Source organism: Colossoma macropomum, unplaced genomic scaffold (assembly GCF_904425465.1).
Source record: "Colossoma macropomum unplaced genomic scaffold, Colossoma_macropomum, whole genome shotgun sequence".
NCBI lineage: Eukaryota > Metazoa > Chordata > Actinopteri > Characiformes > Serrasalmidae > Colossoma > Colossoma macropomum.
In genome coordinates, this window is record NW_023494798.1 from 2,313,728 (window position 1) to 2,324,470 (window position 10,743).

At 41.0% G+C, this 10,743-nt stretch overlaps 1 protein-coding gene across 1 annotated transcript; it reads right to left on the reverse strand.

The window, feature by feature from the left end:
* tm2d3 (TM2 domain containing 3) lies at window positions 1-10,743 on the reverse strand. Its single transcript, XM_036585290.1, has 6 exons — window positions 10,593-10,743; window positions 9,296-9,391; window positions 8,691-8,851; window positions 7,579-7,744; window positions 3,677-3,752; window positions 1-1,687 (listed from the first exon to the last, which is right to left on the reverse strand). Exons 1-6 carry the CDS (start codon window positions 10,699-10,701, stop codon window positions 1,522-1,524), a joined length of 774 nt encoding a protein of 257 aa, XP_036441183.1. The 5' UTR covers window positions 10,702-10,743; the 3' UTR covers window positions 1-1,521.

Consider the following 10,743-nt stretch of genomic DNA (forward strand, 5'->3'; position numbering starts at 1 on the left):
GAATATTTTGAGCTTTTATTAGAAGTTTGTTTACAACATGTTCCTGCTAAATCTGCTTATAGAGGACTCAGATCAAGTCTAATCAGGGATCTTAAAGAAACTAAACTGCCTTCAATGATTCTTCACTGATGACCCTTTTCAGTAGACGACTGGTGTCCCATTATATAAGCCGGATTCAGCCTAATCTTAGACTAAATGGGATTTTTAATATGGAAACACCATTGACACTGCAATTCTGCTCTAGACTAGACTTTATTCATGTCCATTAAAATAAACCTTAATCTAATGCTGACACCACCATGAATGACATTTCATACTCTGATTCCCAGCTGTTCTTGTGGTCCCTTTAAAACAGTGGTGACCAATCCTGGTCCTGCTGATCTACCACCTTGGAGAGTTCAATTTGTGACCCACCTGGCTCTAATGTTTAGATGACCCTAAAGACCTTCATTTTCTGGTTCAGGTGTGTTAAATTAGGGTTGGGGCTAAACTCTGCAGGGTGGTAGGTTTCTACGACCAGGATTGAGCTTCCTGCTTTAGAACGAAAATGTTTAGAACAAAGGTCAGGGCACTGACCAAAGCAAAAGTGCAGTTTGCAGTTTCACATGGTTTATTTTCAGGCTTGTGTCTCATTCGTGCATCACATGATTGGTCAAGGTTTGGGCGGAACAAATTTATCTGAATCGTGAAACCTAATGACCTTGCCATTTATCTCAATAAGATCTGACGGAGTAACAATAAATAAACAATTGAAGCAGTGGTCACATAACTATTGGCTTTTGTCAAGTCCTTCATAAGCCTTAATTCAAAAAAAGAGAAAAAAAAGAACAAGTAGTGGCACAAATGTAGTTCCTATCCAGACAACCTTATCACAATTAACTGTTTTTATGTACAGCTGTGATGTTACACTGTGTGCTTATATCCACAAGTGACACATCTGTAGTAATTTCTATCCCTTTTCAAAATAAAAAGACACTTCAAAAGCCATCCGCAGACCCGAAGACTTCATGACTCCTACAGGAAACAGCACTCAGCTGCGAGACAGGGGTCCATTTATCTGTCTGTCAGGCTACTTTTGCAATTACAGTTACCTCATTTCCCTGCCACCGGTAGGCCGAAGTGGTCATTACGTGTCTGTAGGCTTCACTCTGAAGCCTCAGAGTCTGTATGGGCCGGGAAAATAAAAGTCACACAATTCCTGACAGCCTCCGAGTTCACATGTGTTTCTCGCTACAGCGTGTGCAGCATGGAGCGTGGAAGGGCGCAGATTTCCCCCTGCCGCTGCCGCCTCCTCTCTCCGCAGCACATGGAGCCGAGCGCATAACCAATGAGCCAGAGCCCTCCGCACAAGCAGATGGGAATCGACAGCAGTGGGAGTTTGGACGCTCGCACGTGTGCTAACAGGACTGGGAATCATGTGGACAGCTATAAAGTCACTCAGGCAGGCTTGAAAACGGCCTAATCCTCACTGTCTTTGAACAAGTCGGTATTGGAGACCTTGAGTGTTTTCAGTTTTAAGTCTCAGATGTACAGCGATCCGTCAGCTGGCCCCACGTAACCTACGGCAATGAGCAGGACGTCAATCAGGGTCCAGATGCCCAGCCCGCCGAAGCTGAAGAGTTTGCCCAGCCCCTCTCTCCACTGGCCCAGATAGAAGCGGTCAGCACCAAATCCTCCCAAAGTGATACTGCATGAGACAAAGAGACATGGTAACATCATCACTTAACCAATCCAGAATAGAGCTCTAACAGCATGATCATCCTAATTAGGGATGCACTGATACAATTTTTGGGTGGATTCCCTTTGGTTAAAAAAAAACAAACCTCAAATGCCCCTTACATCCCATTTGGATTCATGTGATATCACTTAAGGGAGAATTCCACCAATATTTCAAAATTTCTCCATAATTAAATGGATAAGATGTAAACAAAGTCGTTTAGAGTGGTCTGATGTGAAATGCTCTGTTTTGGAGAAACTAGCGTTACCCACTGAGAGATGTTTGATGCTTCACGAATTTTTTAAAATACATGACATACATCAACATATTTAGTTTCACTGAGATTTAGTACGCTGGAACAGACAAAATAGTGCCACGTATGAGTATACTCTAATACACACACACACACACACACACACACACACACACACACACATTATCCAAGCTGCTTGTTCTTCCAGGGCGCGGGGGTGCTGGACCCTCACTGGGCAGAAGGCAGGTTGCCAGTCCACACACTCACACCTAGGGGCAATTTAGCATCTCCAATTCACCTGACTGCATGTCTTTGAGCTGTGGGAGGAAACCTGACCACCCATAAAACCACACAGACACAGGGAGAACATGCAAACTCCACACAGAAAGGACCCTTGGTTGCCTGGCAGGGGAATCATATAATATTACTACTACTACTAATGATGATGATAATAGTAATAATAATAATTTATTATTATTATTATTATTATTCAATGTTTTACAAACTGCGCTCCACTAGATCCAATTAAACAGGCTTAATTATGCTCACTTTATAATGAAACATAGTCAGCATTCTTTAAGTATCCACAATATGCTCAGAAAAGCGTACTGCGACATAATTTATCACAATAACAATAAAATATCGCTATATTGCCCACCCACAGGAACAAAATACTGATCTACTGAACTAACTTAAACACCAACAAAGCAGCCAACAACCAGCGAGATTTGCCTTGAGTCAGCCTTGAGCAAGAGCCGCTCAAGGCTGAAATTAAGCCTAAGCCTAGATGGTAGTGATGATGGTGCTTTACCACTGGTAATGTAACTTGGTCAAAGAGTAGGCCTTATTTATGTCTAGAACACTGGCCCTAAAGATACCTGCTGCTTCATATGCTTTAAGCTAATCAGATCACTGCAGTGATAAGTGCTCTCTGCTGAAACCATGAAACTGAAAGACTGCTGACATTTCCCATTTTCAGTGTATTAGTGCATGCTCATGGAAAAAAAATGGGGCACCAAGTTACCAATAATTACTGACTGTAATTTAAAAAAGACCAATAATAATAACTACATTTTGCTATTTATCAGCCGCCCATATCATATCATATACCCCTAATTCTAAACATTATCGAGAGTCTTAACAAATGAGACAAAGAGATCAGAGATGGCACCAATGACCTATCTAATACCATGAAGGCTGATCACAGTAGAAATTGCTGGATCAAACATCAAGGTAGTTTCAGGATAATAGCCTACTTTTAGATGCTCATCCTAAGTAAAGTGTTTCAATTAAAAAGCGTTCTTCTATTGTTACAAGCTTGACATCGTGACTGTGGAAGAACCCTTTTCTGGTGCTATGTAGAGCCCTTTTCAAAAAAGGTTCTATATAGAACCATATATAGCACATACTCCATCAATCTGAAGAACCTTTTCACGATGCAATCATGCAAAGGGTTCTTTGAGTGTTCAAGGCTCTATATATAACCATTTTGGTTACTAAAGAACCTTTGAAGAACCATCTTTTTTAAAAGTGAAAGAAGAAATATCAGATCAGTATCAGTCAATACTCAACGTTTCAGTATTATTCAGAAAATCAGAAAATAAAAAGTGCTTTTCAGGCTTTTATGGAAATCGAACAATTACACTGTAATTTCTTGTAGCTGTTTCTAGCTGAGGGGAGAAAACAAGCTCGAGCAAGTGGATTACCTGAGCGTCAGCGCTGTAGACCATTTGTACCCTCCAGTCCAGTTGCAGAACAGCCGCTTCTGAAATTCCCTTCTCCCTATTCAGACAAGACAGACATGGCCAAACATGTCAAAGTTGCAAGCATATGCAATTTCTTTAGCTTTAGAGTGACTTTACCACATTCCTATTTCTAAGACATGGCACTATTCTTGTTCTACGGCTTGCCACATTTCCTGACTACTCACCAGCTGCGTTTTCAAACTGCCTGTTACAATGAAATCAAAGCCTGCCTCTGTACACTAATGGAGAAACCACAAGTGCATGCACTCTAAATTTTCTACCCTTTTATATCAAAAGAAAAAGCTTTGTACTTTTATCGACCCTGTGGCTCATCTAATGATAAATTCAGAGCTTCCTCACTTAAGAGGGACACTATATTATGGCTCTAAGATTGTAATACCACCCACATTACTCTGAACACTGTGCTTCAAGCTGCTTGGAAAAAAAATGTCTGAATGATTTCTTAGCAATATGCCCAAAGGAGAACACTGCGTGAAAATAGAGTGGAGCAATGTAAGCGCAGCACAACAGTAGATATTAGAGTCGCCTGCTAGAAGCCTTACTAGTAACCAAGTCAGGGTTTAGGCTGTGATACTTTAATCTGAATCTGCTCTCTTTTTCTAATGTACAGCTGTTTACACTCAATTCAAACTATTTCTTGTTAATACTCTGCATACAATAATGAGGTTACATGTCTCCGGCTTTGGCTTTGAAGTGGGCTAATGCTCGTCTTAATAAGTACAAACAACATAAAAGTTTTTAGACCTTCAGACAATGTATTAGGTACGCCATGCAGGGGGCACTGTTTACTGACGGTGCCCCAAGCCACAGCAATGCAAAGTAGCCACTTTGCTTACAAGTCTGCTTGGTTTTGAGTACGATTTTAAGAAGGATGTGATGGTCTGTTGAGCAAATCATCAGTTCCCATGAGAGGCAGTTCCCATGTTTAGAAAACACAAATGACCTTTATTCATCAATTTTGTGTAAAAAAAGAGCACAGATCTGACCACCTTTGATGGAGTGTGAACTTCTCTGCATCAGATTTATGAAACCGTCTTACAATGTGGAAATGTGCGGAGATTTTATTGCAAATGATGAATCAGTATGTAAAATTAAGCACCAGCCTACTAGAACCTCGTTACATATCGTTTACATGAAGCATCTCCTAATGTATGCAGATGCTGTGGTAGGGAGCCAATAAAACGAAAGCATTCAGCAACATGTGAGCCATTGCTGTGCTTGAGGTCAAGGTCTGCTCCCCCTACTGACCAGACTTAGAAAAGTACCACGACTGCAAAAAATGTGAAATAAACAAAATGACTTAGTATGACTGTTTCTGAATGATGTGATTGTGTAGTGCGATTATTTTCCTAAAATATCGCTGCATAACTGCAGTGTATGAGATGCTTCTGTATTAGCTGGGTTTGTATTGTTTATTTAGTGAGCAGAGTTAAAGCATAAAACAAAAACACAGTTTGATGTGTCTTTGAATAGAACATGGGATGGTTGTAGCATTTGTTTATACCAATGTGAATGTAAACGAAGTACGTCCAGTTTTGTACTGGATTGCCATGCGCACAAATTATTAACATTATTGTTATTTTTTTGTATTTTTATTCTTATTATTGGTATTACAGATGATATTGTATATAATGGTACGGATTAGTTAACCAAAAAATAAAAAGCACTTTTTCAGGTTGTTAAACTGTTCGTTAAATTTGCACGCGCTTATTTGATTTGACCATATCAACTTTGATGAATAAGGGCTAATATTCAAAAGCAAGGCCGCAGCTTTTAACACAAGTGCTGTAAGTGTAATGATGGTTAGTGATCCCAAACACAAACCTCAGGATCCAACTGACCCAACTGATCAAAGCAAGGAGATGGGTCACTGAGATCTAATGATAAATATCTTTAATCTGGCTGACTATACTGTGAAAAACTAAGATATCAAAGCACCAGGCAACTGGTCTTTGGTGCTGACGGATACTTCAGAGCAATATAAGGCACAATACAGCTGCAAAGGGTTAGTAATTCAGGCCAGTGTGTTATAAATCACATGGCCATGTAACTAGTAACAGACAAGAATCCTTTAATCCAACCAATAATATAAAAGTAGCTGTGAAAAAAAGGGGAGTGACTAAGAGTGCCTCTACACATTACCTCATATCTACCACAAATGTGAGAGACTCATCCATGTGCAATTTCTCGGCCAATAATTAACATTTTACAGTAGTTGATACCAAGAATGAATAATCAGTATAGCGCAGTGAGCATAATACATTAAAACCCTTAAGACACTAGCTGCTTCAGATTCTTAAGGCTACATCAATCACTGGATTGATGGGTTATCAGATCAAAATAGATTTCTCCCTTGCTTCCCTCCACTGCACACTCCACATCCACAATGCTGACATTTTCACTATGTGTCTGCATACAGGCTACACTTGCATCAGTGCGTCCTAGTGATGGGCCGATCCACATTTTTTCAGTTCCGATACGATTCCGATACACAACTGCCGATACAGATACAGATTCCGATACAAGAGCTTATTGTTGGTATTGTGTTTAAGGTGTTTAATCTTCCTAAGCATGTCTGCTTCACTAAGCATGTCTGTAATGGAGGCTGCAGCTGAACTGCTGGTGTGTGACCCCCTGCACTTTATCACTTGATGCACGGCACACTGTGGTGCATGTCGCTGTTGTCGGAAGAAAACCTTGTATCTCCAAAATGGTAACTTCACAGGAGAAGGAAAAAACATACTTTACTTTTAATGTAAGTCAATGGAACCAGACTTCTTTCCAGGTCATTTTGGGCCGCTTCTTTTAGTACATTCATCATTAAATTTTCTCACAATGTAAAGGACAACAGGAATGATCAAATTATGCCAAAAACGGAAAAAGCGACAAAAATGGAGATCCGAAGTTTTCTTCCAACAACAGCGATTTGTTTCTGAGTTCACCCAGCATGCAGTGAGACTTATTAGAGACTCCAGACTCACATCTGAGTATTTTTTGGATGGCAGGTTATACCTGGGCTCTAAGAGCTCCATCAGGCTGTGAATTCCAACATTTTTTCACTACAGATGGCGGTTGGTCATCGAGTATGATGAAGATCAACAATTTCTCTGTGATCCCTTTAACTTTGTGTGGTCTGTTGGAAGTTTATCGCATTTCTGGAAAGCATCAGTGAGAGTCTCTGCTTGGTGGTGTCTTCCTGTCTGTTAGCTAGCATGAACTCCTGGTACTCTTTCACGTGAAACCTCAGCAGGTGCTTGATTAATTTGGTTGTATTGTATGACGCAGCCACACTTTCATCCCTCGGCACGCTGGCCTTACACACATTACAAGTAGTGCTCTTGCTTTTAGGCGTTTCCAGACTAAAGCGTTTCAGTCAAACCAACAGCTACTGTTGCTTGTGGGTTCATGGTAAGATGTGGAATGGACTTAGGATCGGTGGCGTTTTACGTTACATTACGGCGGGTTAATGGTCCGGCGTAAGCTGCAGAACGGAATATGTATCGGTAAGTGAATCGGCCTTGTCTGGCCAATTTCCGATAAGCGAATTACGTCAATATCAGTCCCGATACCGATATAGCATCGGATCGGTCCCATCTCTAGCGCGTACACTAATAAAAACAAAGCAAACATTAATGGAAGTAGTTCCTGAATTGTGCCAAAAACAATATTTAAATTGTCCCAAATAACAGGCTTGTAACTGATCTATTGTGCAGCTCTAAAATATATTTATCATATATTATAGTTTAGAATTAGCCTCATAAAAACTGAATCTCTCTGTGTGTTGCAGCACAAATTCTCCTCTGGGCAAACATCTCAATTACATAAGAAAAAAGAACCCATACCTAAGCAGTTGACGTGGTCCAGCACCTTGCAGGTGGTGTTGTAGCGTTTGCGGGGGCAGGACACGGTCATGCAGGTGGTTGAGATGTTGCAGCGGTACTTAGACGGATCCAGCTGCCAGCAGAACTGACAATCCATGGTCAGGTTAAAGATCCCATCTGACATGTCCTGTGGGATACGCCACACAGAGCAGGGATCACTTTAGAATATTATGAAAGTGCAGAAGAGCATGAAAACAACTGTTATTAATGTTATTAATGTGCGTCCAGATTATGGCCAGGCTGTACATCACCGATTTATTAAAAGTCTGAATTAAAGAAAAAAGCAGTGTAAATGAGACCACATAGCAAACCTTAGGCCGTGTTCACAAGGATGATTAAAAAAAAAAAGCACATGAATTCATGTTGCTGGCCTGTTCTACTGCAGTGCTATCTTGCCTGGCCTGCTAAGAAAACAAGTAAATGCAATTCTGTGGGAAAAATCATTTTCAAAAACCAGACACGTTTTTCTGTACTGCTGTATTTTTTTCTCTGAATGTCACTGGATCCTTTTGAGTTACAAGGTTGTTCAGTAGTCGAAAATACGAATGTTGCTACATGCAAGCTAACACTTCTGGTAGCTGATGTTGATTATAAGTGTTTTAGTTTAAAAGTACACTTACTTTCATGCAACATCATTCCAAAGCGCCATAACTTGCTTGTGGCATTGATGTGGCAATATTCACATTTTGAATCCTTAACAACCTCATAATTCTGAGCATCAAGTTACATTAGAGGTGAAATGTACACAGGACTGAATATATTAGCTTTGGAACATTGCTACCATAAAGAAAACCAGCTCAGACCCCTAATATGGGCATGCCGAATACAGAACGATGACTCAGTCTGAGTGTGGTTATTTCAGAGTGTGTTCTGACAAAAGGCCAAAAATGGGGAGCTTATTTTTGCACATTGCCATGCTTCGATGTCTGGTGTTTGTCACTGCACTGCTCTCTTTCAATCAATGGCAAAAAGTGCATTTTGATGGACACAAAAATGTCTTTGTGAATGTGGTCTTTTTACTTCATTCAGTTTCATAGGTTTAAAAAGGAATTTGCCATTTCTAGCGTACACACCGCACACTGTACTCCGTCCTTGACCTTGCAGGTGAAGTTGGCTGGCTTGCCATAACTGCAGTTGTGGTGGTAGTCACAGGTGAAGCAGTCCGCAGGTAACTTGCTGCACGCTCCTCCACTTGGACACTTGGCTATGTAATTGTCAGTGACATCTGTAGACTCTGAAAAATATTACCTCACAATGAGAGAAGAAACACACTCATACTGAGGCCTTTACATCTACAAGGTGGACCAATAGGGTAGGAGTGTCTAACAGAGTGGACAGTGAGTGGACACAGCGTTTAAAACACCAGAAGCATTGCTGTGTCTGATCCATTGGTACCAGCGCAACACACTAACACAGTGTAGTGGCACTGCAGTGCTGAGAATGATCCACCACCCAAATAGTACCTGCTCTGTGGTGGTCCTGTGGGGGTCCTGACCATTGAAGAAAAGGGTAACAAAGTACACAGAGAAACAGCTGGACTACAGACTGTAATTGTAGAACTACAAAGTGCTACTATATGCTAAGTGGAGCTGATAAAATGGACAATGAGTGTAGTAATGCATGCTGGGTATTGTGGTGAGAGGACACTGAAGGATGGAAACAAGAAAACTCAGCTCACCTGATGTTGGAGTTGACACAGCTGGACTGCTCATCGCAGGGTTGTGCTGAGGGGTGTAAGCAGGCTCCTGACCCACGTGTGCAGAGCTCAGGTAACCTGGACAACAGAGAGGGACAAACGTTTTTCCAAAAATCTAGACTAATCGGAGGAATACGCTTCAGACTGTGAACAGAGACCCCTGTTTAGATTCTCTAGACAGGCAAATGTCATAACCACAAGCGAGAAGGCCCATCCTATTTCATCATACAGGGTGTCCCAAAAAAACTGACATCATTTGATATCTGAATATCTGAGGAACTACCTGTCGTAGACAAATGAAATTAAATAGGCGTCATGTTGAACAATACAAGATTTATTTATCAAAATTCTAACAAGAAATTCAGAGGGATGTAGATTTTATAACCGATTTCACAGCTTCACAAATGTAATATCTTGCGATACTGGTGGTCATCCAGATCCCTTTGTCCTGCACAGACAGCCTTCCTCTTTGAATTTTTTGTGCCGTGTCCAAATCTGCTTTCCAGCTGGTGCATTTTTATTGAATTTTCTCGAAAATGCTCGCTGCACACTCCTGTTTGACTGTGTTTGAGCATATTCTAACACACAGAATGCCTTTTCATTTCTAGTGAACGCCGTTCTTCAACCTGAAAAAACATTAACAATTAAACTTGGTTAGTTTTTACACATTTTGCTAAAATTTGAGATCATTCGAGGGAGAACTGGCTATGTTATTAGACTACGAAATTGTGTCAATTTTTTGGGACACCCTGTATTATAATCTTTAAAAATCCCATATATGACAGCTTTATGTTTCACGCATCTTGTTAGCTAACTTTAGTTAGGCGAGGCTAAAGTTGGCTTCTTATTCGCCAACTTCTTGTTCGAATTTCCCCGTTCCACCTTAAATCGTGTGGGAATGCCTATAACGCCTCATGCGCCAGAACGGAACTGCTGCATCACTTAAGGTGGAACGGGAAAATTCGAACAAGAAGCTGACTTCAGCTGGGTTTTAACTAGCATGCTAACCGTGGCCATGTCCTGAAAAACACAGTTGCTGCAAATTGTTAATGATTAAATGGTATTTATTCACGTATATTAATAAAAAGACAATGAAAGTCGCTATTAGAGTGGAATATTAACACCAGTTACAGAGAAGAAGTGCCTAAAAGCAACCGAAGTAACGCTAGTGCTAATGCTAACGCTGACCGAGACATCACAACCGAGGTTAGCTAGCTTGCTAGTCAGTGACGACAAAAAGCAAAACAGTGAACTTTATCGCTTTCACTGCGAGTCGTACCGTTTGCAGGACTGAAGAAAACGTCGGAGAGCAGCAGTAACAGGATGCCGTAGGTTTTCATGACAGTCCGACCCCTTTCAAAAACCCATTTCAAGCCTTTAGCAGCCATCCTGCGCCTTCCTGTACACCATCAACACAACGCTGACGGGGA

Coding starts and splice junctions, on each gene's coding strand:
- tm2d3 (XM_036585290.1), bottom strand. CDS start 10,701: ATGGCTGCTAAAGGCTTGAAATGGGTTTTTGAAAGGGGTCGGACTGTC. Junction 3,753..7,578: donor GGACCACGTCAACTGCTTAG/GTATGGGTTCTT, acceptor TTGTCTGAATAG/GGAGAAGGGAATTTCAGAAG. Junction 1,688..3,676: donor TCTACAGCGCTGACGCTCAG/GTAATCCACTTG, acceptor TGTCTCATGCAG/TATCACTTTGGGAGGATTTG.